Source organism: Euleptes europaea, chromosome 3 (genome assembly GCF_029931775.1).
Source record: "Euleptes europaea isolate rEulEur1 chromosome 3, rEulEur1.hap1, whole genome shotgun sequence".
NCBI lineage: Eukaryota > Metazoa > Chordata > Lepidosauria > Squamata > Sphaerodactylidae > Euleptes > Euleptes europaea.
In genome coordinates this window covers 17,951,556-17,979,444 of record NC_079314.1, presented here as the reverse complement: position 1 = coordinate 17,979,444, position 27,889 = coordinate 17,951,556, and the positions used below count along the sequence as shown (strand labels likewise).

Sequence of the window (27,889 nt, the reverse complement as noted above, 5' to 3'; positions counted from 1 at the left end):
TTACTGGTGACTTCCCATTCTCTTTACATCCCCGTGGGAATTGGGGGGTGGGCCGGGTTCGGGGGCTCCGTGGCTGGAGGGCTATGCAGGTTGGTTTCCTTGTAGACGAACCAAGCGTTTCCTGCCCACAGGATCAGGTTGAGGAAACCAACAACCTAAGACAGAGAGAGAGGAGGAAAAAATAAGACACAGATCTTTAGAACTGGGTAGTTCCATTGTGGGGACGTTACGACTCTGTTGCAATGAGGATGTTGGAGCAACGTTTCTACATTTCCTGCTCGAGAAAACTGTGGTATAATGTTAAATGTGATCTATATGACTCTTGTCTCTCAAGCATGTGGTAAAAGTTTGTACTTGATGGCTTGAATCGTACACAGATCAGAGGGAAAGCTTAGCCCAAATTGCACATGTTACAGATTCCTTCTTCTCTTCCTTCCTTACCTTGAAGAACCAACCTGAAGAAAGAGAATACGTGTCTTAAAAATGCTTAGGTAATGTTGTTGTTGTTTTTAACACTAGTTGACCCAAGTTAAAACTGTTACTTGGTTTGTGATCAATACGATTATTAGGTTTTGGATGGTTCTGTGAATTCAACTGTATACAAGATTTTATTTTTTCTAGCTGCTTAAATTTAGTTTTGGGTTTTCTTCGAACGCTACAGCTGATCTGTCAGCCAAGGACAAACACGTTTCCAGGGATTTTAGACCATTTCATGCTAAGTTAGTTACCCCGGCCCTTAATACATACTTATGTGGGGGAGGGGGTCCTAATAGACAAAACTTCTCTCTGTGCCTTGGGACAGTGAAAAAGACCTGCCATATCCCGTGGAAAGGAAAGGAAAGCACAGGAATCTCCCACTCTCATAATTTTATAAAACCCCTATTCATTAAACTACAAATCCAAGACATTTTAACTTTGCCTCCCGGGGCGGTGTTCCAACCCCCTTCCCCTTGATCATTTTAGTCTGCGACTGAGTCCACAAAAGAATTTTGACCTCATGTATGAGAACCTCTTGCAACATAAAAAATAGATATATCTTAAAAAAAACCATAAACACCTGTGGATTCTTTAACTCACTTCAGCTTCTGAAAGCAAATAACACTTTTCGTTCCACATATCTTAATGGTAAAACCTGGTTTCACTTCTGAAGGCCAATGGGAATTCTTTTTTAAGGTTCCACAGCCCCTAGGGATAAAACCCTGTCCTCCCGCAATTAATGAAGCCTTAATCCAGGTTTTCCAAAGCCTGTTTTGATTTGAGTTTCTGGTTGTTGTTTTGTGTGGTTTTATGCTATAGGTGTGTGAAAACTTTAAAAAGAAATTGCCTTCGGAAGCCAAAGTAGGCATAAAATGCATGTATTATACAGGTATGCAAAACAAAACATTCGGTAAATTTCAGATTTGGGTCAAACGGACCTGATTTTTTTTGGCAAACCCAGATATTCCTGAACCTCCTTATCGGTAATGTCCGGTTTCCCCCTAAAAATCGGGCCCATGAGACCCGAATCTGAATTTTACCGTCCCCCGTCCCCCCCTTTCCTTTCCCAGGGCTTCAGCTGTGGGGGCAGAGCTGCCTCCAAGCCCCAGGTGGAGGCTGGAGGTGGTGGCAGCGACCCGCAGCTCTACGCAGGCTGAGCCTCAGAGCTCCGTGTCGATGACCCAGACAGAGCTGCGAGTGGGGATTGGCCCTGCACTACAGGCCCCTGCCTCCAAGGCCCAGCTGGAGCCCGAAGGTTGAAGCAAGGACCTGGGAAGAACTGCGAGCCGAGATCTGCCCTACCGATCCTGGCTCACAGTTCTGTACAGACCGCCAATTCCAAGGCCCAGCTGAAGCCCGAAGGCAGCAGCACGGACCTGGGCAGAGCTGCCAGCCGGGATCTCCACTTACTCCCTGCTAGAGTGGGGATGAAAAACTGGAGATTGTGATTTTTCTCAGCCCGGAGGCAGCACGATCTTCACTTCCTCCCCACCCCAGCCAAGCTGGACATGGCCTTTCTCATGGAATCCGGCTGGGGCGGCGAGGAACTGAAAGGCTTGACTCGCTTGGAGTGAGCCTAGTCAGCAGGTGAGGGAGGGAGAAAAATGGTGGCAGAGCCATAGCGGCCCCGAATAACGCCGAATAAATTCTGCATTATTTGGGGTCTGCTTTTTTGGCTCCCGTTTATTGCCGCCATTTTTTTTTGCCAGTAAAAACCTCCCAACAAATACCGAAACAATATCCTTTAATACATTAGGAGTTGTGCATATTGATAGGCATAATTTAAAAAAAAACCAATGAATACCGAAAAGGTATTTTTTGGGGTGGGGATTAATTCAGCTATCAATATGCACAACCCCCAAGCTTTTTGAGTCATGGAGCAATTTTCAGGAGAGAAATTCGTCACGGAGCACTAATTTTCACCTAGCACCTATATATTAAACCGAATGACAGTAGTATTTTTCTTTCCAATCTCTTCACGGAGCACTAGGAGATATTTTTGAGGAGGGGTCGTGGCTCAGCGGTAGAGCATCTGCTCGGCATGCAGAAGATCCCAGGTTCAATCCCTGGCATCTCCAGTTAAAGGGACTAGGCAGGTAGGTGATGTGAAAGACCCCTGCCTGAGACCCTGGGGAGCCGCTGCCAGTCTGAGTAGACAAGACTGACTTTGATGGACCAAGGGTCTGGTTCAGTATAAGGCAGATTCACATGTTCATGTGTTCACCAAGTGCTCCGTGGAGCACAGTTTGGGAACCATTGTATTAAAGGAACCCAAGTGTCAAGCAACCTCAGGGACATGAAAACACAGGCAAGCCTCTTCAGAGCATACACAAGACCGTCTTGCTTAGGGTTGCCATCTCTAGGGAAGAAATTCCTGGAAACTTGAGAATGGAGCCTGGGGAAGGTGGAGCTCAGAAGGGGTGTGATTGCATGGAGTCCAACCTCTGACACTGTTATTTTCTCCAAGGGAATTGACCTTTGTGGACTGGAGATCAGTCATAATTCTGGTTGTTAGATATTTGACAACAGCAGAAGGATTGTATGGGCGAGAAAATGGAGAATAAAAGAAGTACCCACACTGCATGAATGGCATCATAAAGTAATGGAGTTGGCCAAGATAGCCAAGTTAAGTAAATATATTGAAGGTAGTTGGGTTTCCGACTTTGATATAGACTGGAAGGTATGGTCAGTATATATAAATCAATATTTTAGGGATTAAAAAATGACCTTAGTTTTTAGAACCTAAATTTATTACATGGTAGACTAAGAGGAAAATGGTTGAATAATGATTAAAGTAAGGATAGATTAGATCAAAGTTGTTCGCAAGAGAAATAAGGTATATGGTGGTCTGTTCTGTGAGAGGAGGGTTGGAGGTCGGTTTTTGTAATGTTTTGTGTCTTACTTTTTCTTTTCACTCTTTTTCTTTTTATATATTGTGTTTTAGTATGCTTATGTACTTTGACATATTCTGTAGTGTTCTGCATATCTCAATAAAACTTTTATTTAAATTTTTAAAAAGTCATAATTCTGGGAGAACTTCGGGCCCCACCTGGAGGCTGGCAACCCCATCAGGATCTTCTGCACCAATGTTCTGTATCAAACTGCTGCCAGGCAGATGCCCATGGCAGGCTCACCAAGAGGACGTGCTCCTCACAACCATTACCCCCCCCCCAAACCATCTACAAACCAAAACACACACGTACCACAGAGACGTTCAAGGATCCCATACTCCTGATGTCTTCAAAAGTACACTTCACAGGCGGCTTACAAGGCTGAATGACCACCATGTTGTGGCCGGTGGATGTTTTGATATCCGTGAGACCCTTTGCCCAGGCAGACGTGCTTATTAGCCACAAGAAAGAAATTACTATGGTGATAATAAAGTCCTGGAAGAGGAGAAGAAGCGAGAAAGCTGAAAGGGAGGGAAGCGGCAGGGAGAAGAGGCACTGCCAATCACCCCCCCCCAAAAAAAGACTTCTGAGGGTGTCACGTGCACAGAAACTATACACAAGGTGTTCCTAGGGCTGGCGCAGCAGGATTTGTGGAATGACGGCCACCCTCGCCATCTGCCACAAGTCAGTCGCACACTACTCTGACTGGGAAATGGAGGTTATTCCCCTTGCTCTCCTAGACCTCCCAAACAGCAAGCCGCGTATGCCAGTTTCTTACTTCTTCCAAGATTCCTTCTTCTTGTGAGAGTTCAGCCACCCTACTTACTGCATTCAAAAGAGAGAATATGCAAGGTTGTGCATCGACCTGATGTTTATTGTTCCACTGTATAAGCGAAGCCCATTCTTTAACACATCTGTCTGGACGTGTTTCTCCCTTTTTTGTGTACGTATTTGGCTTTATACCCTGCCTTTCTTCCCAACGGGGACCCGAAATGGCTTTCAGCGTTCTCCCCCATTTTATCCACATATCGACCTTGTGAGGTAAGTGGGGCTGAAAGAGTGCAACTGACCCAAAGTCACCCAGCGAGCTTCCACGGCAGAGGAGGGATTCGAACAGGGGTCTCCCAGTTCTCAGCCCAAGACTCTAACTCCTTCACCACAGTGGCTCTCCTTTTGGCTGCTTCTACCAGTCGTACTCTTAGCCACGATGTTACATGACCAGATGGGATAGTAATGCTACTGTCCTGCCTTACTGGGGTGTTGTAAGGATAATGAACCTGAAGTTCTTCCAGCTCTTCACATGCGCTATATTTCTTCTTTTTATGCGAACTCGAGGGCTGTTTATGCGCTTCTTTGATAAGCCCTTTTCTTGCAATGTTTCCCAGCCATTTTGGATGATTACCATATACTCAACCTTCTCTCTGGGAACAAAAACTATTCTGCTCTCGCTGTGGCTAAAAGCATCTCGGTAGCTTAAAAAATCCCAGAAAATGCCTGTTCCTCAGCCTTGGAGTACCCAGGACGTAAGCCTTACGGCTGGCTTAGAGTTTTTATGGATTTGAATCTATGCCACTTTTTAACATTTTACCTGTCTCGTTCCTTTTTTAAAAAATGCTGGGTCTCCTGTTCTTTTGAATTTTAATGTAATCTTTCTTATTTTGCCTAAAAGCCAATGCGCTATACAGACTTTTTGAATCGGCGGAATGGGAATGCACTGTAGGCACTCTTCCTGAGTCTGAACGTGCACGAAACTGTCTTATACTGAATCAGACCACTGGTCCATCCAAATCAGTTTTGTCTTCTTGGACTAGAAGAAGAATTCCAGGGTCTCCGACTCAGGCCTTTCACATCACCTATGGCCTGGTCCTTTTAAATGGGACATGCCAGGAATGAACCTGGGACTTTCTGCATGGAACCCAAAGACCCTCCCACTCAACCACAAGTCCCTTTCCCCCTAGTTGTTGAGTAGATGCGCACGACGAGTTCCTTGCTGAAACAGGAGCCTTGCTCCGCCTTAAAGGACTAGCAGGGTTTTATTCCAGTATAAATGCTTATGGACTAGATCAGAACACAGTTCTTCAAATGCCAGAAATGGCATCTGTGGGGAGGGGCTGTGGCTCAGTGGTAGAGCACCTGCATGGCATGCAGAAGTTCCCAGGTTCAATCCCCTGCATCTCCAGTTAAAGGGACCAGGCAAGTAGGTGATGTGAATGCCCTCTGCCTGTGACCCTGGAAAGCCGCTGCCAGTCTGAGTAGGCAATACTGACTTGGATGGACCAAGGGTCTGATTCCGTATAAGGCAGCTTCATGTGTTCATGCGAAAGAGTATGCTGAAATCCCATTTCATTTATCTTTAAGATATCACAAGACTCCGTGTTTATTTTTTGCCACAAAGGATTAACACGGCTACCCCTCTGGGATTATATACGCTGATTATTTTTACTGCTATCTCCACAAACTCTTTTATTTGCACCTTCACACTAGGAGAGCCAGCGTGGCGTAGGGGACAGGAGTGGTGGACTGTAATCTGGAGAACCAGGTTTGATTCCCCCCTCCTCCACATGAGTGGCGGAGGCTAATCTGGTGAACCCGGTTGGTTTTTCCACCCCTACACAGCTGGGTGACCTTGGGCTAGTCACAGCTCTCTTAGAGCTCTCTCAGCCTCACCTACTTCACAAGGTGTCTGTTGTGGGGAGGGGAAGGGAAGGCAATTGTAAGCCGGTTGGATTCTCCTTGAAAGGTAGAGAAAGTTGGCATATAAAAACTACCTCTTCTTCAAACAGCCTTGGCAAGGTCCAAGGGTCTTGCCTACTTCACTTCCTTCGTGGAGGAAGAAAAAAACAGCAATCACATCCATACCAGCAGGGCTGTCGTTCTAGTAAAGGAACGGAAGTGGGTTTTGTTCCTTTGATAAAATGGCCACCCAGCTGCCCCAAAACCAGTCTGCTCACCATTACTGGTCTTCAATGCGCTGCCCCAAGGGAATGTTAAGAGCTTTCCTTATGTTGTTAGAAGTAAAGAAGAGTTTGTTTTTATATGCCGACTTTCTCTACCACTTAAGGAAGAATCAAACCAGCTTACAATCACCTTCCCTTCCCCTCCCCACAACAGACACCCTGTGAGGTAGGTGGGGCTGAGGGAGCTGTGACTAGCCGTCACCCAGTTGACTTCATGCGGAGGAGTGGGGAAACAAATCCAGTTCACCGGATTAGCCTCCGCCGCTCATGTGGAGTGGGGGAATCAAACCCGGTTCTCCAGATCAGACTCCACCACTCTTAACCACTACATCACTCTGGCTCTCAGCACAGCCTGAAAGGGAAGGCGCATCCCACAAAAACTTGGAGCGCACCTTAGAGTGGGACAAACAATTCCCTACAAAGCACAGAAGGCGCATAGGAGGGATTCTACCTAGACGGACCAGAGGAAAGAACATCTTTGGTCTTGAATGCCACCATGCTCTATCCAAGCGAGTAATGGTGAAAGACCCAAGATAACCAAGCAAGCAAACAATTAAGTGATAAAAACTGAATGTTCTTTGGGGAGATGAGTGGGAGGCTTGTTATTTCAGGATAACAATCCTTGACTGCGTGTGTAAAGTGCCATCAAGTCGCAGCTGACTTATGGTGACCTCATCGGGTTTTCAAGGCAAGAGACAAACAGTGTTGCTTTGTCATTGCCTGCCTCTGCATAGCAACCCTGGGGGGGTCTCCCATCCAAGTGCTAAGAAGGGCGGACCCTGCTTCACTTCCGATATCTGGCTAGTCCGGGCCATCGAGGGCAAGGTAATCCTAGATGAACTACTAAGAAATACGGAGATGGGGTCCTGCCTTGGTGGGTCAGGATGCAATTCTGCATGCAGAAAGCATGCGACACTCACCGGTGCTCCTGCAATCCCAGCAGCAAACAAGGGAGAAAGAAAAATTGTGTTATAGTCCAGTTTTATGCTACATCTCCCCAGGCACAGGGAACAGTTTTTCAGATACTGTCAGGACTGAGGATTGGATGCTTTGCGTTCAGGGCCAAATGATATGGCATGTGGTTCCTGGGTCTGTCCCCGGGACTGTCCCCGAAACTTGCCAAGCAGACGTGTGCTTTGTGCGACGTGAAAGCTTGCTACGCCCCTGACATCTGAATTTTATTCTAATCTCTGGTTTGGAACCTCTCTTTTGTTAAGGACAGCAAGGTGACCCCTTCTGTAAATATTTTAAGCCAACATTGTAAATCTCATTGTAAAAATATTTTAAGCCAACATTGAAATCAATTCAAGCTCTTTTTATTTTCGTTCCCTTGGGGAGCTGAGGATTGAGAGAGAGAGAGAGAGAGAGAGAGAGAGAGAGAGAGAGAGAGAGAGAGAGAGAGAGAGAGAGAGAGAGAGAGAGAGAGAGAGAGAGAGAGAGAGAGAGAGAGAGAGAGAGAGAGAGAGGGAGAGGGAGAGGGAGAGGGAGAGGGAGAGAGGGGGGGAGGGAGGAAGGGAGGAAGGGAGGGAGAGAGGGGGCTATATAATGGACATACTATTGAGAGGAAGCCCCCACCCCCTGCAAAGACCAGACAGATCAACTACAGGCAAATGCCCCCTCCCAACTGAGTGTACAATGATACGGGCAACTCACGATCATGGGGAGTTTACCAGCGCCCCGATACAGGTGTAAGAAACACAGGTATACCACCAGGGCGGCGATGCAGTACAGGAACACGAAGACAGCAAAGGTCACGAAGAACTGAGCTGAGGATGAGAAGTCTCCCACCAGGTAGTACGGCTGGGTCCAAGTGCCATTACAATCTTTCTTCTCTGGAAGGCTGATCAAAACCTGGTTCAACCTTGAGTCAGAGCCAGGTGGGGGAGAAGCACATTTTGAAACTCTGCTCCTTTCCACAAAATTCTCAGTGAACAAGAAAAACCACAAAAACTAACCCCATCAAGCAAAGTGGATCTGCATCCCACATATCACGGGGACGGGGGGTATCGTTCACCCAAGGGATCCAATAATCGACAGTGGGCTCGTAAGATGAAAGCAACAGAATGTTGACAAAACGGTGCAACTTATGTGAGAGAAGTGAAAGGTCAATTTGGCTTGGGGAAAACTCGCACAGGGCTTGGGGAGTGGCTGTGACTCAGTGGTAGGGCATTTGCTTTGCAGGCACAGTCCCAGGTTCAATCCCTGGCATCTCCACTTCAAAAAAATAAAAGAGCTGGCAGTTGATGGGGAAAAGCCTCTACTCAAAACACTGGAGAACTGCTGCCAGTTAGAATAGACAGTACTGACGTTGGTGGACCAATGGTCTGACTCAGCAGAAGGCAGCTTCATGTGTACGTGTTCATGTGGCCTAGGGACAGGAAGAAGTTTGCCGTTGGCAGGAAAGAAGAGAGAAAGGGAGGCTGGTGGACGGGTAGGGCCCAAAAGCAGAAACCTGAGGGAAGGACTGATAGGGAATCGATGAGGCAGGGAACCAGATCAATAATAACCTCCGCATAGGGACAGGATGAGCTCAACGATGGCGGGGGGAAAGTGCGGACAGGGAATGCCTGAGGGTGAGGGACCGTGGGCCAAGGGACCCAAAAGTGTAATGGTGGGCTGAATTCCACATTTGAGCAGGCCAAACTCTGACTTCTGGCCTCCCTCTCCTCTTGATATATCAGTACTACAAAGATAATTCCAATGAAAGAGGCCTTTGCCAAGCCGAACAGAAGGGTTATGTCCAATTCTATGAGGAAGCTTTATGGTTGATTCTGGATTCCTCCTCCACCCATCCACTTCTAGGGTCTCAGGCTGAGGGCCTTTCCATCATCTGCAAGGGTTACCAACCTCCAGGTGGGGGCTGGAGTTCTCCTGGAATTATTACAGATCCCCAGACTGACTACTTTTTGGTTTGCCTTGAGAAAATGGCAGCTCTCGTCACATCCCTGTGGGGCTCTCTCCTCAAACTTTGCTCTCAGACTCCACACCCAAATCTCCAGGAATTTTCCTAACTGAAGCTGGGAACCCTAAACCTGATCCTTTTAATGGGCGATGCTGGGGATTGAACCTGGGACCTTCCACGTGCCAAGCAGATGCTTTGCCACTGAGCCATGGCCTCTCCCCTGGACACTGCTTCGTAGGTAAAAGGGCTTTATTGCACAGTTGGTTGGAAGGTTGGGGAATCTCATTCTCCCTCTGCCCAGGCAACAGCACTGCTCAAAGGTAAATGCGCTTACCTGAATGGGTATCGAAAATCGGCCTTAGCAGTCAGGTTTTCGGCCTTAACAGTCAGGTTTTCGTTGGGACAAGTGACAGTCATTTTTGTAGTTCCGCTGTAACCTCCGCAGGTGGCAAACGCGAAGATGGCAAAAATCTATAAGGGATCGGGGCCAAACCAAAGCAGAGGGGAAAATAAAGAGAAGATGACACAGGCGGGTATAGTACACAGGCAACAATTTGTGCGTTCTCTGAGCCCTTTTATGGGGGCACCCCTATAAGAGCTTCCTGGTGCTCTATCAGGGTCATAAGTCATGGGGGGGGGGATCAAACTACCACCTTTCCATTAAGCCGCTGTAGAAAACTCTGGGTCTCCTTGGCTGCAAGAAACTTAGAGATTAGTCCAGACTTGAATGGGTGGGAAGGAAACAAAGATCGGGATTTCAGCAATATAAGCTTGCATCTTTTACCAGGTCAGAAACCTCACCCTGCCATGGAAGCTCACTGGGTGACTTTGGGCCAGTTGCTCTCTTTATCTCTTTCGGCCTAACCTACCTATAGATACATAGTTAAACTGTGGAACTCCCTGCCCCAGGATGTGGTGATGGCTGCCAACTTGGAAGGCTTTAAGAGGGGAGTGGCCATGTTCATGGAGGAGAGGGCTATCCATGGCTACTAGTCAAAATGGATACTAGTCATGATGCATACCTATTCTCTCCAGGGTCAGAGGAGCATGCCTATTATATTAGGTGATGCTGCAGTCGTCTTGTTTGGGGGCTTCCTAGAGGCACCTGGTTGGCCGCTGTGTGAACAGACTGCTGGACTTAATGGGCCTTGGTCTGATCCAGCGTGGCCTTTCTTATGTTCTTACCTCACAGGGCTGTTGTGGTGAGGATAAAAGAGGGGAGGAGCAAACGATGTAAGCTGCTTTGGGTCCTCACTGAGGATCAAAGTGGGGTATTAATATCTAGATAAATCAAGAGTACAGTAGCATCCTAAAGACTAACAAAATTTCTGGCAGGGTACGAGCTTTCGTGAGTCACAGCTCACCTCTTTAGAAGTGAGCTGTGACTCTTGAAAGCTTACCCTACCAGAAATTTTGTTAGTCTTTAAGATGCTACTGGACTCTTGATTTTTTCTATTGCTACAGGAAGAAGGAGTAGGAGAGTTGGTTTTTATATGCTGACTTTCTCTACCTTTTAAGGAGAATCAAACCATCTTACAATCACCTTCCTCTCCCCACAACAGACACCTTATGAGGTAGGTGAGGCTGAGAGAGTTCGGGGAGAGCTGTGACTAGCCCAAGGTCACCCAGCTGGCTTCATGTGTAGGAGTAGGGAAACCAACCCGGTTCACCAGATTAGAGTCCGCTGCTCATGTGGAGGAGTGGGGAATCAAACCCCGTTCTCCAGATTAGAGTCCACCGCTAGTAACCACTACACCGCGCTGGCTTTCAACATGGCTACCTATCGTAAATAAATCAGTAAATAGAAGTATTGGGGGGGCCCTAAAAAAACACCACTGACTGCTCTTGAGTATGTAAAATTCCAGTTCAGCTCTACAAAATTCTCTCCATCATTTGTGATAAGAAGGACCCTACCTCGGACAGGTTTACTGACTAGTCTGGGCTCTAGGCTAAGCGGCCCCTGCATTTTTGGTGGGTTACAAAACACCAGCATGGAAAGAAAGAGCTCCTGTGGTTTTGTTAATTTCCTTGTATTTTAGCGAGTTTCCTCCCTGGCTCAGGCAATTATTGCCCAATGAAACCAGTATTACTAGAAGCGCTCCCCACCAAAATGTCTCAAATGAGCAGCCTATGGAAGTTACTAAATATTTTTTAAATGTTTTATGTTTACAGAGCTCAAGTTCGGCAGCTATTACAAGCCCATGAAATCTGCCAAATCTGCATAAATTGGCTCTGTTTGCATTTGGGAGTAATATATTGCATTTATGACATCACATTACAGTTTATGTTTCATGTTTCCAATGAGCTGAAAGGTTTGGGTAGCCCCCTTCCCTTTTGTTAGAGGGGCAAGTCTTTTCGCATCTCTCAGTCCCCACACGTGTGCATATATTAAAGGCATTTTGAACTGCTCAACTCATGAAGATATTGGCTTTTTGGTACTTCCAGGTCACCTAGAAACTGAACATTGGCATAATTTAAATCAAGGACCCTGCTTAACAGGAAGTCTGACATTTTACCTTAAAAAGTGTGGACAAGGGACATCTGTATCTCTTTTCCTTGAAAAAGAGAAATATGTAACTCCCCTCCAAAAATGGCTACCGTACATTGTGTGTGTGTGTAAAGTGCCGTCAAGTCGCAGCCGACTTATGGCAACCCCTTTTGGGGGTTTTCATGGCAAGACACTAACAGAGGTGGTTTGCCAGTGCCTTCCTCTGCACAGCAACCCTGGTATTCCTTGGTGGTCTCCCATCCAAATACTAACCAGGGCTGACCCTGCTTAGCTTCTGAGATCTGACGAGATCAGGCTAGCCTGGGCCATCCACCACCATACATTGCACCAGCTAAAAAGAAGTTATTGGGTACACATGAAGCTGCCTTATGCTGAATCAGACCCTTGGTCCATCAAAGTCAGTATTGTCTACTCAGCCCGGCAGCGGCTCTCTCCAGGGTCTCAGGCAGAGGTCTTTTACATCACCTACTTGCCTGGTCCCTTTAACTGGTGATGCCGGGGATTGAACCCGGGACCTTCTGCATGCCAAGCAGAGGCTCTACCACTGAGCTGCAGCCCCTGCCCCATTAAAGAGCCAAGCGTCTCTTGGTACTTCTGGGTCACCTATACAGTCCAATGCATTCTCCCTTTCAAAACTCTGGTCATTCAGTCCAGATTGTAACTGCAACATTCGATAGCTAGAATCCTAGCAAAACAGCACAGCACAGATGAACCAAAGAGTTGATCTGTAGAACCAGCTTTGGGCTAAAAAGCAGGATATGCTGTGGGAGCCAGGAATGTATACAAATCGACTGAGCACACACTGCGTTCACTAGTAAGGGAGAATATCATTTTAAGCAACTCCGTCCCACCGCCTTCTCAGTCCACGCATCAGAATATGACCTCTAATGTGCTGCATTACCGTTCATATTTCTGTTGATGCAAAAAGAAACCTTCTGTAGGACAGGCATCATTATTTCATACGTGCTCAACACATCATTTCTCCACGAAAAACTCAGAGGTATATTTTGGCTTCAAACTAGACCCGTGGAGCACCCATGGAGGATGGCCCTTTAGAATGGGGAGGGAGGATGGTCCTTTAGAATGGGGAGGGGCCGTGGCTCAGTAGTAGCGCATCTGTTTGGCGTGCAGAAGGTCCCAAGTTCAATCCCCGGCATCTCCAGTTTAAGGAACCAGGCAACTAGGAGATGAGAAAGACCCCTGCCTGAGACCCTGGAGAGCCGCTGCCGGTCTGAGTAGACAATGCTGACTTTGATGGACCAAGGGTCTGACTCAGTATAAGGCAGCTTCACGTGCGTTCAACAAATGGGACTTTGCCTCACAGCCCCTTCCTGCCTGCCTCCTTACCATTCTTGAACACATGAACACATGAAGCTGCCTTCTACTGAATCAGACCCTCGGTCCATCAAAGTCAGTATTGGCTTCTCAGACTGGCAGCGGCTCTCCAAGGTCTCAGGCAGGGGTCTTTCACGTCACCTACTTGCCTGATCCCTTTAACTGGAGATGCCAGGGACTGAACTTGGGACCGTCTGCATGCCAAGCAGATGCTCTACTACTGAGCCACGGCCCTTCTCCCAGTGTTATTTTTACAAAAGGTGCCAGTACTCATATATAAGGTTGTGCCAATTTCCACCAATTCCCCCCTTAGGACTTGGGAGAGCCCCTCCCCAAAGATGCCGGTACTACCGGTGTGTACCACCACAAAAAAAGCTCTGAACCATAGCAAACTGTCTAGGAGTGGGCAGGCTGCCAGCGACTTAGACACGTTGTTTACAGCTGCGTGGGCTCAAAAGAAAAAGCTGAGAACACAATCCGCGTGACACCTTTCATCAGCACCAACCCAATGGCACGTAACATGCCAGCTCTGTAGTGGGCCGCTGTCTTGTCTTAAGGCTGCCAACCAGGGGTGGGGTTTTAGAGGCTTGAACATGCAGAAACGGGCACAGGAAGCTTCTCACGGCATGGAGCTAAACAACATCCAGGGTGGAAAGAATTGTTAGGGAGGAAGGGGGAAATGGGGCCTTTCCTTGCTGGGAAACTCCCTTGCACCAAGGGGTCCCGGGAAAGGAGCAGAAGAAGAAGAGTTGGTTTTTATATACCTTTCAAGGAGAATCAAACTGGCATGCAATCTCCTTCCCATCCTCTCCCCACTACAAACACCCTGTGAGCTAGGGGGGGCTGAGAGAGTTGGTCACCCAGCTGGCTTCATGTGCAGGAGGGGGGAAACCAACCCAGTTCACCAGATTAGAGCCCGACGCGCATGTGGAGGAGTGGTGAATCAGTCCCGGTTCTCCAGATTAGAGTGTGCCGCTTATGTGGAGGAGTGGGGAATCAGACCTGGGAGATCCAGGTTCAAATCCTCACTTGTGCCATGGAAGCTCACTGGGTGATCTGGCCTAGTTACACTATCTCAGCCTAACCTACCTCACAGCATTGTCGTGAAGATAAAATGGAGGAGAGGAGAATGATGTAAAATACTTTGGGTCCCCATTGGGGAGAAAGGTGGGGTATAAATGAATTAAATAAATGAAATATCCCTTTGATCACTGCAGCTCAAGCTAATATGAAAGGGACAGATAGAGGGACCTGTTTAAGAGTCTGACTCAGCAAGCAGGGTTGCCAACAGGGCTGGAGAAAAATGTCCTGTCCTTTTAACAGAGGCTTAACGGCTCGCTGTTTATCTAATAGCATGAAAAGCTTCAACTGCCTATTTCTGCACATTAAATCTCTATAAGGAGATGGCATGTTGCTTTGGCCCTGTTGGCAACCCTACAAGCAAGGAAGCCCCTCCCTGCAAAGGCAGAAAACTTTTCTCCTTTATACCAGAGCCATCCACACCAAGTACAACTAGTTTATCGTACAGGGAGCTGGCCGTATGCCTCCTTCTGAGTCCCTGATTGGTCAGTGGATCCATAAGACTCCATTGATCAGGCTTGTCAATCTTTCTATGGAGGTGGGAGGGGAAGCAAAAACTGACCAATCAGGGACTCCCTCGGATGGCGACATCTGATGGCTACCAAGACCCCAATGAACTAATTTACAGTCTCTTTAAAGCACTGGTTCCCAACCAGGGGTCCGTGGACCCCCAGGGGTCCGCAAGAACTAAATTAAGGTCCGTGAAACAAAGTTATAAACCAATAATAAATTAATATTTTCAATTAAAAGTTCTCTATTATAAAAATATATATTCAAATATTATTCTAAGTTTAATGTTTAACAAACAGCTATGATTAAAGTTTATTTTCAAATTGTTGGACTTTTTATTTTGAACCTTGGGGTCCCTGCACTGAACAAAAAAGTCCTAGTGGTCCCTGGTCAAAAAAAGGTTGGGAACCACTGCTTTAAAGCCTTCATTTCTCCCATGTCAGAATCAGGCCTATATATAGGGTTGCCAAACTCCAGGTACTGGTTGGAGATCTCCTGCTATTACAACTGATCTCCAGCCGATAGAGATCAGTCCCCCTGGAGAAAATGGCAGCTTTGGCAATTGGACTCTATGGAATTGAAGTCCCTCCTCTCCCCAAGCCCTGCCCTCCTCAGGCTCCGCCCCAAAAACCTCCCGCTAGTGGCAAAGAGGGACCCGGCAACCCTACCTATATAAGAGAATGAAATCAGGATAGAGATAGCTTTTCTTTTTTAAGTGGCACGTGCCAATTTCACTCAAGAAATGGTGGCCATTATCTGCTAGTAAGAGGGGTAAATGTGGAAAGGAACGGGTTTTTTTTTTACAGGTATGTGTTTCCCAATGTCATTTTGCTGAGGGAGGCAGGATATTGTCCTTCAGCCATTTCCCTGGCTGGGAAAAGTTAAAGACCAGAGGGGGGAGGGGAGGAAAATGGCAGATAATTCTTCCAGTAATTCAGTTGTTAAACAGAAGGGAGTTTGAGGGGAAAGCCTAGAGGTCTCCCGCCACCATATAAATCAGGGGTGGGGAACGTCAGGCCCGGGGGCCGTATAAGTCCCTCGAAATCATTTGGTCTGGCCCTTCATGGGTCCTGGTAGATCTCTAGCTCAGAAGGATGCTGCCCTGCCTGAATCTCTTGGGCCCAGCTGGGGACAGCAGAGCTCAAAAGCGAGTCGCTCTATGTGGCAGACACTTGGAGCAGTCTCCGGTCCTGCCTCTTGGCTAAATGTTTGACCAAATATAGCAGGCTAATTTTTAAATTGATAATTTTGTATGGCCCCCGAATGATTTTATAAATATCCAAATGGCCCTTGGCAGAAAAAAGGTTCCCCACCCCTGATATAAATGTTCTTGCTCAAAGAAAACCAAACTTCCTTTGGGATGCAATCTTAGGGTTACCAATCTCCAGGTGAGGCCTGGAATTCTCCCAGAATTACACCTGATTTCCAGTCTACAGATACCAGTTCCCCTGGAGGAAATGGCAGCTTTGCTGAGCTTCCTTCCCCTCCCCAACATTTTCTGCTCTGAAGACTCTCCTGAGACACTCGATGTCCAGAGACCGGTCCGTTACACTAGCTACGTTGTCCATAGAACAATGCATGATTAAAGTCTGGGATTTCTTTAACCACGGAACAATGGAACCATCTGCAAAACAGGAAGAATGCCAGGCAAACTGTACACATGCGGTAGTTAAGAAGCAAGCGAGAGAACTGAACCAAAGTAAGAGACTACACTAAAGTTCAGTTAGATGTGTTACGAAACATCACTGTGTAATTTAAAAAAAAATTTTTTAGCATTATTGCAAGGGAAGATGACGGGACCAAAATCAGAAGCAGCTGGCTTCACCTACCATAGACAATCCTGCCCTCTCCCTCACCGGGTACCAGCTGCCACTATGCAGTATCCAATGCAATTTGTCCAAAGGTAAGCTTCACTGCTGAATAGGGTCGTGCCAAAAAAAAAATATCGCTAAATTTTTCGGATTCAGGTTTATTGGGCCCGATTTTTCCCAGTAAACCTGGAATAAGCCAAATACTCATACCGGTTAAGGGGTATCTCAACCAGTGGGGCGTAGTGGTTAAGAGCAGTGGTTTGGAGCGGTGGAGTCTGATCTGGAGAACCGGGTTTGATTCCCCTCTCCTACACTAAAGTTTCCCTTGAAGCTACCCTGAAAATTTGGGAACTCTGCCTCCCAAAATGCCTCCCCCGGAGCTCATTAAAAAAATTCCCATAGGGAAAAGCTGAAGACAAAATACCTATTTGGCTGATTCGGTGATCGGCTATCCGGCTTTGGCTTTATTCCCAGGTTTTGGTATTTGGTAAAACTGAAACCCAAATATTGTCGAAACGGTTAATTTCAGGTTTATTTTTGGTCTGGGTTTATCGATATGCACTACCCTACTACTGAGCAAGGTTTTGGACTGGCTTTCTCCATTCAACACACTGTTGCATTGCATAACACCCAGTTCCTTTTATTTCTTTACCACATTCAGCTTAGGGGCCCCCAAGGCAACAAACTGTAAGAACATTAAGATAAGCTTTACAATACATATAAACAGCTAAAAACAATTAAACCAAAGCACAAGTATGCGATATTTATGTGTTATACAGCGGCATACTGGCCACAGTGTGTGTGTTGGCGGGAAGCTGCATCCCTGGTCCACTGATCTCTGATCCACTGAAGTTTTACAGGGGCACACAGAAGGAGCGATTACATCGTTCTCCTCTCCTCCATTTTATCCTCACAACAACCTTGTGAGGTAGGTTGGGCTGAGTGCATGTAAGCCTAGCTCAAGGTCCAGTGAGCTTCCGTGGCCGAGTGGGGATTCAACTGGAGTCTCCCAGAACATAGTCTGACACTCCAACCACTATACCACACAGGCTTTCCACATTTACCCCGATTACTAGCAGAAAATGGCCACCATTTCTTGAGTGAAATTGGCACATGCCACTTAAAAAAGAAAAGCTATCTCTATCCTGATTTCATTATCTTATATAGGTAGGGTTGCCAGGTCCCTCTTTGCTGGGAGGTTTTAGGGGCGGAGCCTGAGGTGGGCGGGGTTTGGGGAGGGGAGGGACTTCATTGCCATAAAGTCCAATTATCAAAGCATCCATTTCTCCAGGTGAACTGATCTCTATTGGCTGGAGATCAGTTGTAATAGCAGGAGATCTCCAGCTAGTACCTGGAGTTTGGCAACCCTATATATAGGCCTGATTCTGATTGGGAGGAAATTAAGACTTTAAAGAGTCTGGAAAGGGGGACTAGCTTCCTCAGCTCTGCGGGCCGGAGAAAACCCTCCACGTGCCAGATTTGACCCGCGGGCCGCATGTTTGACACCCCTGTGGTAGAGCATCTGCTTGGCATGTACAAGGTCCCAGGTTCAATCCCCAGCATCGCCAGTTAAAGGGACTAGGTAAGTAGGTGATGTGAAAGGCCTCTGCCTGAGACCCTGGAGAGCCGCTGCCGGGCTGAGTAGACAATACTGACTTTGATGGACCAAGTGTCTGATTCAGTATAAGGCAGCTTCATGTGTTCAATGATGCAGTGGTGCAATTCAATGTCTCTTCCTCCATTCAGTGTGCTTGAATTTCTACATGGAATCCCAAGAATGTCGGCTTTCATTTAAAACAAAAAGCCCTGAAGACTTTGGATGTTTTTCTCTATTAACCTGCCTGGACCCAATTCGTCCACCAGTCGCTCCTGCACTGGAGGAGACCTTTGTAATAAACTCAGGAGAAGGGTAATAAATGTTTTAAATAAACAAATAAGTGATTCACATAATCTGGAGATCAGCTGTAAATTCTGGGAGATCTCCAGCCCCACCTGTAGGTTGGCAACCTGACGTTCGCCTCTCCTGGAATCATCCCGCTTCTAAAGAAAAAACCACTTTATGCAACTCAAAGAGGCTGTGGACAAAAGCGATCCCTGGCAAAGGCTTAAGAAAAAAGTTCCGATCCCTAGGGCCCAGTTTTCCCACTTCAGAGTAGGACGGTGTATTGTGATTTTGGTTTGCCCTTTACACTGTGATCCCTGGGGAATATTTTTGGTCACCTGAAATCTGCAGCAGGGGTTCTTTAGCTGCCCCACCTGTTGAGGGAAGGTGGGCAAGCTCCAGACTGCAGAGGCCATGCAGAGACTTACTTTTCACAGTCTGTAATAGCCGCATCCGTACCCAAGAGTCATGGGAAAACTCAGTCTCCCATGAATGCTTGCAATGGACCCAACTGGGGGGGAGGGGTAAACCCAGAAATAAAGCCAAAATACCCCTTTACCAGTATGGGTTTACCGGGAAAAATCGGACTCAATAAACCCGAACCCGAAATTTACCGATTTTGTTTTTTTGCACAACCCTACTCAGCAGAGCCCAGTGGCACAGAGTGGTAAGCTGCAGTACTGCAGTCCAAACTCTGCTCACGACGTGAGTTCGATCCCAACGGAAGTCGGTTCCAGGTAGCCGGCTCAAGGTTGACTCAGCCTTACATCCTTCTGAGGTCGGTAAAATGAGGACCCAGCTTGCTGGGGGTAAAGAGAAGATGACTGGGGAAGGAACTGGCAAACCACCCAGTAAACAAAGTCTGCCTTGGAAACATAGGGATGTGACGTCATCCCATGGGTCAGGAATGACCCGGTGCTTGCACAGGGGACCTTTACCTTTACCTTTTTTACTCAGCAGTGAAGCTCACCATTGGACAAATTGCGCTGGATACTGCACAGTGGCAGCAGGTACCTGGTGGGGGAGAGGGCAGGATTGCCTGTGGTAGGTGGAGCTCCTCCTCCAGATGGAACGCTTCCTTGCATTCATGCAAGGTTCTGATTCCAGGTCCACCCAAGGCCTGTTTGCTCAAGCCTTTAATGCGTAAAACCTAAGGCCCGTGGGCTGGATCAGCCCCCTTGAGAGCTCTTATCCGGCCCGCGAGTCAGCCGAGGCAGCACCCACACCTTCATTCTCGATTTGGGCTGGTGAGGCATGGCCCGGCCCGACCAAGTGACATTTATGTCCTATCCAGCCCTCTTAACAGTTGAGTTCGACATCCCTGCTTTAATGGGAAGTTGTATCTATCCTCTACCGACGTCTTAACTATTTCATATTTTTCAAGGTGCCTATTTAAAAAAAAAAGACCAATTTATTATTGTTATTGCGGGTATTTTGTAGCTTTGTTTGCAAGGCCCCTGAATGCGAAAAGGCAGGATTTTCTCGTGACGGGTCGGGCTCACTTTTCTTGGCAACCGATCTGTTTGGTTTTAATTGTCATTTATACGGAGTCCCTCCTTCTCTTCCTAAGCTTTTCACTTTACTGGAAGTTGGGTGCTGGATCAATCTATGCATGCAAAAGAATTCTCCTCCAACATTTGACATTTGATGTTTTTCCCCACACACACTTGTATATCTTCTATGCTCTAACTTTCCGCCCTAAAGAGGAAAACTGTAGGGAACAGGAAAGGTGAGGATTTTGAGCAAACAGTGCCGTTGGCATTCCTCCAACAACCAGGAAGGGGGAAATAGGTGGGTGGGGTAGGTAGAGACATATGCATAGGAAGGCGGGCGGGGGGGGTGCTTGTTTTTTTAGTCCTTAGTTCCAGATTAAGAATCCTTGCTTTTAAAATTAATACAATTTCCCCAACAGAGCTCTAGCTCTACTCAGGTAGTTGTTGTTTTTTCCTTTTTATTTACTGGAGGTCTTTGCTGTCTGACTGAATTGTCTTTCGTATTTCAGATCCTCTCTGAGCTTCCATGAGAAAAGTGGCTATAAATGAAGTAACACTCCACTTTTCTCCCCAATGGGGACCCAAAGAATAAGCAGAAGAGTTGGTTTTTATATGCCGACTTTCTCTTCCGCTTAAGGCAGAATCAAACCGGCTTACAATCACCTTCTCCTCCCCACAACAGACACCCTTTGAGATAGGTGGGGCTGAGAGAACTGTGACTAGCACAAGGTCGCCCAGCAGGCTTCATGAGGAGGAGTGGGGAAATAAATCCAGTCCACCAGATTAGCCTCTGCCGCTCATGTGGAGGAGTGGAGAATCAAACCCAGTTCTCCAGATTACAGTCCACCGCTCCAAACCACCGCTCTTAACTACTACATAGGGTTGCCATGTCCCTCTTAGCCACCGGCAGGAGATTTTTGGGGCAGAGCCTGAGGAGGGCAGGGTTTGGGGAGGGGAGAGACTTTGATGACATAGAGTCCAATGGCCAAAGCGGCCATTTTCTCCAGGGGAACCGATCTCTATCAGCTGGAGATCAGTTGTAATAGCGGGAGATCTCCAGCTAGTACCTGGAGGTTACAACCAAGTAGACACAGAAACAAGCTCTTATACAAATTTAAGAAATTCTATATTATACCACAACAATTCTGAGCTTACAAAAATACAAATACACACTTCAAAATACAAAATACAATTTTCCAAAATCCAATATGGTATACAACCAAAGCATTCAATATTCCTACATCCACAAAGGTATGTAGTTTTTCTTCAAGTGCAAACAGGTATGTATCATCTGTATTTTACATAAAATACTTTTTTATAATTTTTTTCTTTTCTTCCACAGGTGTCTGGTAGAAAAGGAATATAATTGTTTCAGTTCTTTCCTCAGTTCCTTCTCAAACCCTTAAACTGTAAGTTGGTATAGCCTCTCAAATATTTTCACATAGCTCCCATGGGTAGCATTGGTTTCATATTATCTGCCAGCAAGTGGCTAGTATACTTCCATATATTCCTAGGTTCCCTCCTGGGATACCTCAAGTACCTGGAGGTTGGCAACCCTACCACTACACCATGCTAGTTCTCCCCAAAGCAAGTTTACAACACAATTCCATTTTTATCCTCACAAAAACAACCCTGTGAGAGGTTAGGCTGAGAAAGTCTGACTGGCCCAAAGTCAAGCTTTGAGCCAGAGTGGGGACTAAAATCTGGGTCTCCAAGGTCTTAGGTCAACACTCTAATCACTATACCACAGACAGGAGATTTTTAGGCTATCTAGCCCCCCACCCCACCCAGTTACTGGAGACAGAAATTCCTAGCAGGTAGCCCATTCATTTGATCTATAACCCAAATCAGTGGGTTATAGATCAAATCAAGCCTGAACTGACCCTAGAAGCGAAAATGACTAAACTGAGGCTGTCGTATTTTGGTCACTTCATGAGACGACAAGAGTCACTGGAAAAGACAGTCATGCTAGGAAAAGTTGAGGGCAGCAGGAAAAGAGGAAGACCCAACAAGAGAGGAATTGACTCAATAAAGGAAGCCACAGCCTTCAGTTTGCAAGATCTGAGCAAGGCTGTCAAAGAGAAGACATTTCGGAGGACTTTCATTCATAGGGTCGCCATGAGTCGGAAGCGACTTGATGGCACTTAACACACACACAGCCCATTCACTGACATAAGAGAAGCCACGCTGGATCAGATCAGTGGAACATATGGCCACAATCCTGTTTCCCGCAGAGACCAAGTAGATGCCACCAGAGTGCTGGGCCAGTAAGGAATTTTATTTATTTTATTTAAGTTATTTAAAGCCCACCTTTCTCACTGGGACTCAAGGTGGATTACACAGAGTGAGTCAATGCAATCACCAGGATGGGACATTCAGTAAACAATGAAACAGGATTTGTGTTGAAGAAGAAGAGGTTGGTTTTTATATGCCAACTTTCTCTACCACTTAAGGAAGAATCACATCGGCTTACAATCATTTTCCCTTACCCTCCCCACAACAGACACCATGTGCAGGTGAAGGAATTTAGGCAGGTACGGCTTTTTGATGCAGGGGTGAAATAAGCAGGTCATCTCGTTGAAGAAGAATTGGTTTTAATATGCCGACATTCTCTACCTTTTAAGGAGAATCAAACCGGCTTACAATCGCCTTCCCTTTCCCAACCCACAACAGATACCCTGTGAGGTAGGTAGGGCTGAGAGAACTGTGACTAGCTCAAGGTCACCCAGTTGGCTTCATGTGTAGGAGTGGGGAAACCAACCCAGATCACCCGATTAGCGTCCGCCGCACATGTGGAGGCGTGGGGAATCAAGCCCGGTTCTCCAGTTGTAGAACTAACCAGAAATTTAAATAACAGAACTGAAGCCAAAGCAAATTGTTAACAGGACATCTGAAATGGCGCAAAATTACTTAGTAAGATCCCACGGTTGTCACCCCCTGAGTTAGAAATCAAAGGAAGCCTGCTTTTGAACCTGGAGGTTCCATTTAGTCGCCATGAGTAATGGAACCACCTCTATGAATGTGCCTGATCTCCTGTTAAAAGCCATCGCTAAATCCGGCGGCCATGAATTCCAGAAGTGAATTCCTCTTTGAGGAAAGTAGTACTTCCTTTTGGCCAGTCCTGTCCCAACGCACGTTTCCAGCATTCTGGCCAGATGAAAAGTTCAAAAGGCCATGCAGCTTGTATCTCCAGCTACGGGCACACCCTCATCCCCACTCACCCCACCACGATATTCTGCTGAGAACTCAGAACAAGAAGCGGGTGCTTGGAATCAAACCACGTTAATTGCTGCATGCTGCACAGCAGCATTCCAGTTTCTGCCTTCCACTGCGATTATCAGCAGTGCGAGGGGAGTGTATTCCTGAAACTTAATGAAAGGACGTGCCTAAAATCTCATCAGATCTCCCCACCACCACCTCCTCAAAAAATCCTCTTTTGGCAAGCCTGTCCAACACACCTTGTGTTGCTCCTTCCAACTAGGTCTTGCACTGTTTGCCTTTAGACAACAACCCTTCGAACACACAACTGAACCCCCTGTGGAAATGCAATTACCCAAAAGGAGAATTTACAGTTGCAGGAGAGACACGCTGAAGCGTTAGATCAACAGCAGCTCCGCGAGCAAAAATGCCGGCAGACTCCAGATTGGAGGAGCTGAACCTACAGCAGCCAAGGACTCATGAGCCTACTCCTCCGGTTCAACAGCCCCGAAACAATCACAACCCACCTATAACTTTGGGAAGCCCTAAGATTTGACTAGAAACCCAATTACCCAAGTTTGGAATGAGCTCTTCCTGGCTGGACAGTTAAGCAGGGTCAGCCACACTCAGTTTTTGGATGGGAGACTGGCAAGAAGAAGAAGAGTTGGTTTTTATATGCCGACTTTCTCTACCACTTAAGGAAGAATCAAACCGGCTTACTAACACCTTCCCGTCCTCACAACAGACACCCTGTGAGGTAGGTGGGGCTGAGAGAGGGAACTGTGACTAGCCCAAGGTCACCCACCTGGCTTCACGTGTAGGAATGGGGAAACTAACCCTGTTCGCCAGACTAGCATCCGCGGCTCATATGGAGGAGTGGAGAATCAAACCTGGCTCTCCAGATTACAGTCCACTGCTCCAAACCACCGCTCTTAACCACTATACCATGCTGGAGTTGCTACGCGGAGCAAGGCAACGGCAAACCACCTCTGCTCCCCTCACACCTGGAACGTCCTGTGGAAGTGGTTGCCACCTTCTTCAAGATTTTGACTGTGGAAAGGCCTGTTATCAAAAAGACATGGGGAATCCCTCCCGTTGTTGATGTCCCAAGGCTAATTCTTCCTCGGTCACCAATTTTCAAAATATTACAGGGTAGAATTACAGGGCATCTCTCAGGCAGTGTCTATGCATGCCTCAGGGAGACCTTTTTACCGCAGTCGACATACACAACTCTGCAGTGCGACGTAGTGCCAGACTAAGACTGGGAAGGCCTTGGTTCGAATCCTTTCTCTGATACCAAGTTCTTTAGGTGACCTGGAGCGAGCCTAACCTACATTGCAGGGTGGTTGTAATGATAAAATGTGGAAGGGAGAACAGTGTATACAGCCCTTGGGAGAAGGGTGGGATAAAAATTGACTGAGTAGATAGTTACAAGGTTGCTGGGGGATGGGCACTGCTATCTTATTCTAGTTTTCTTTAAGTCTGTTTGAATAGCTATACTATACATTGCGAACGTCATCTAGAGCAGGGCTTCTTAAACTTTTTCCACTTGTGACCCCTTTTTGCCCGAGAAATTTTTATGCGACCCTGGGCATATAAAATAGGCATACAAATCAAACATTTACTGATAATAAATCATAAATAAATTTATTTTAAAACAATTCTTTGGTATACATATAACCTTTTACTGTTGCCAAATTTTTCATGACCCCCACATTCAGACCCACAGTTTAAGAAGCTTTGATCTAGAGCACTTTCACAAATGACATATCAAAATAAGCATTCAGAATAGCACATTACAGTCCTGCAGGACTGTACCACTCTGAACACAGGGAATCAGGTTAAAAACTCCCCTTTAAAAAAATCGACAGAAAGTATGTCAAAGGTTTTTATCGTCTGGTCTTTGGAGGGTTAGTTTTCTAGGTACAATGATTTATTTATTTTTATATTCAACAGCTTTTCAAACATGCCCAAATGTGCCACACATTTCCTGTTTTTCCAAAACGTGTCAATGGGGTCTTAGAATCACAATGGGGGAGAGGCTGAAAACCCCCAAATCAATCCCCCCCTCTCCACAATACAAGACTATCTACATGTCCTGACCACCCTCTCCTGCCTCAGTGCCTGTTCTGCAGAAACTGCAGCGAGTGAAATGTGGGCTGTTCACACTTTGCAACACGACACACCTTTTCCAGGTAACCACCCACCTATTTCTCTTGTTTGCAGCCCTGTCTAGCAACCTCTTTGCCAACCAATAGTGGCTCTTCAAACATCTGAAGAAGCAGGAGTGGGAAGGAAGCCTTACACGATATCTCGTTTTAAAATACTACAAGACCTTTTTGCCTTGTTCTTGCCAGTCCCTCCAAAAGGGACCCCGGTCCAGGCCCTGTTGCAAAACACCGCTTCTTGGCTCCCATTCCCTGGAAACCCCACAGAATCACCTCCGCCAGTGGGCACAGTTTTTTGGAACGGGCCTTTCTGCACAGCCGGAGTCAAGATTCAACCCACACTGCACGCTCTACTGGTGGAACAAGACGCTTAGGGAAGCCTATAGCCAGTAACAGAACTACCCAGCACATAAGCTACCAGCACAGTTTTGAACATGAATTTTGTACACACAAAGATAATGCACGCTTTCACATTCCCGTTTAACAGGCCCCCAGCCAGAAAGAGGCATAGAGCAGATGCATCGATCCAGATGTTGTTGTTTTTTTAAAAAAAATACGCTCCCTCCCTTCCCCGCATTGAATCTGAACCCCTGCTGGCTGTTTATGCACGGGAGGGTTTGCCTAGGGTTTGCCGCTCTCTAGATGTTGAGGACCGCTGCTGCGGTCGTCTTGTTTGGGGGCTTCCTAGAGGCACCTGGTTGGCCCTTGTGTGAACAGACTGCTGGACTTGATGGGCCCTGGTCTGATCCAGCAGGGCTTTTCAGTGGTTCCCAACCTTTTTTTTGCCATGCCCCACCTAAGCATCTCTAAAATCCTGATCCCCCCACCCCGTGACATATGGGCTTTCCATAGTCACCAGCTGACCGCCGTGTACATTCTGATTTAAATTTTTTAAATGTGTATGTCACAAAATATATTTATTTATACTGTATATGAGGCCCCTAGAACCATAAGAAATGCAAAAAAAATCACTGTTAATAACTCATTCTCGAATTCCCCCCCTTAAAAACCAAATTGCCTCGCTGTGGGGCGTGTGCCCCACGTTGGGAACCACTGTTCTAGATGGACATTTTCCCCACCCGACTTCTCAAAACCCAAAAACTAAGCCCCCGTGCAGACTTTTGAGAATCTGGATGGGGGGGGGGGAAACGTGCAACCAGAGAGCGGCCAATCCAGGGCCAAACCTCCCAGGCGCAAACGGCAGCTCTGTTTGGAAGCATACCAGCTCAGCAGCCCCACCCTGCAAAAAACATGCAAAGGGGGGGGGGGAGAGAAACCGCCCAGAATAGCAAATAGTAATTGGGGACGGCCCTGACCTGGATGGCCCAGGCAAGCCTGATCTCATCAGATCTCAGAAGCTAAGCAGGGTCAGCCCTGGTTAGTATTTGGATGGGAGACCACCATGGAAGTTTAGGGTTGCTGTGCAGAGGAAGGCACTGGCAAGCCACCTCTGTTAAGGCTCTTGCCATGAAAACCCCAAAAGGGGTCCCCATAAGTCGGCTGCGACTTGACGGCACTTGACACACACACACAATTGGGAATGGGGGGGGGGAGAGAGAGGCAGACCGCTCCTTGCTTGCGATCGCAGCCTCCAAGTCCAGGCCCGAGGCCACGCCTGGCTCGCTCGCTCGCCACCGGGCCCGGAGCGAGCACGCGCCGGGCGGGGCGGCGGCGGCGCGCCTGATCCACCCGGCCCCCGGTGCGCGGATCGACCCCCGTCCGGATCCCCCCCGGACCCCACCGACCCACCCAGTCGCCTGGGCGCACCGGCCCAAGCCTGGCTGGTCGTCCCCCCAACCCAACCCAACCCAACCCAACCCAACCCAACCCACTCACCCATTCCAAGGCCTTGATGAAGCCCAGCGGCTCCTTGACGGGTCCCAGGTTGAACTGCAGCCCGGACATTTTCTGCCGAGAGAGAGAGCGAGAGAGTGAAAGGAGGCGGAGGGGAGGCGCGGGGAGGGGAGACGGGGAGCCGATCCCGGGCCGCCGCCCGCCCCCGGCCCTCCTTCCTACCTGAGTCACTCGCTCCATGCTTGGACTGCCCGTTCCGGGGGACGCCGTCGCCGCCGCGCTCACTCCGCCCCGGGACCGCCCAGCCCAGGGCAGGGGCCAGAGCGCACGACGGACGGACGGGGCGGACGGCCGCCCTCTCTTCCGCATTGCTTGCAAATAGCACCCCGGGCGAAAGCGCACGGGAGGCTTCGCCTCGCATCGGCCGCTCTCTGAATGCACCTTTCCCCCATCTGAATACTCAGATCTCTGCATTGGGGGGGGGGGGTATTGTTGAGTTTGGAGAATTTGGCTGGGGGGGATGTGCATTTGTGTGTGTTAAGTGCCGTCAAGTCGCTTCCGACTCATGGCGACCCTATGAATGAAAGTCCTCCAAAATGTCCCATTTTTGACAGCCTGGCTCAGATCTTGCAAATTGAAGGCCGTGGCTTCCTTTATTGAGTCCGTCCATCTCTGGTTGGGTCTTCCTCTTTTCCTGCTGCTCTCAACTTTTCCTAGCGTGACTGTCTTTCCCAGTGACTCTTGTCGTCTCATGACGTGACCAAAATACGACAGCCTCAGTTTAGTCATTTTTGCTTCTAGGGTCAGTTCAGGCTTGATTTGATCTAGAACCCACTGATTTGGTTTTTTTGGCAGTCCACGGAATCCGCAATGTGCAATTTA

At 47.5% G+C, this 27,889-nt stretch overlaps 1 protein-coding gene across 1 annotated transcript; it reads right to left on the bottom strand.

Annotated features, from left to right (window-relative positions):
- On the bottom strand, positions 1-27,121 carry LOC130475354 (synaptophysin-like protein 1). Its single transcript, XM_056847115.1, has 5 exons — positions 27,050-27,121; positions 9,562-9,698; positions 7,979-8,186; positions 3,681-3,863; positions 1-155 (listed from the first exon to the last, which is right to left on the bottom strand). Exons 1-5 carry the CDS (start codon positions 27,116-27,118, stop codon positions 24-26), a joined length of 729 nt encoding a protein of 242 aa, XP_056703093.1. The 5' UTR covers positions 27,119-27,121; the 3' UTR covers positions 1-23.
- Between the last annotated feature and the right edge of the window lie 768 nt (positions 27,122-27,889).

Bases quoted from the DNA above. Each gene is read 5' to 3' on its own strand.
- LOC130475354 (XM_056847115.1), bottom strand. From the start codon at position 27,118: ATGTCCGGGCTGCAGTTCAACCTGGGACCCGTCAAGGAGCCGCTGGGC. The intron at 9,699-27,049 runs GTGAGTGGGTTG...GATCCCTTATAG, and splicing joins TCATCAAGGCCTTGGAATGG to ATTTTTGCCATCTTCGCGTT. The intron at 156-3,680 runs GTACGTGTGTGT...TCTCTGTCTTAG, and splicing joins GATCCTTGAACGTCTCTGTG to GTTGTTGGTTTCCTCAACCT.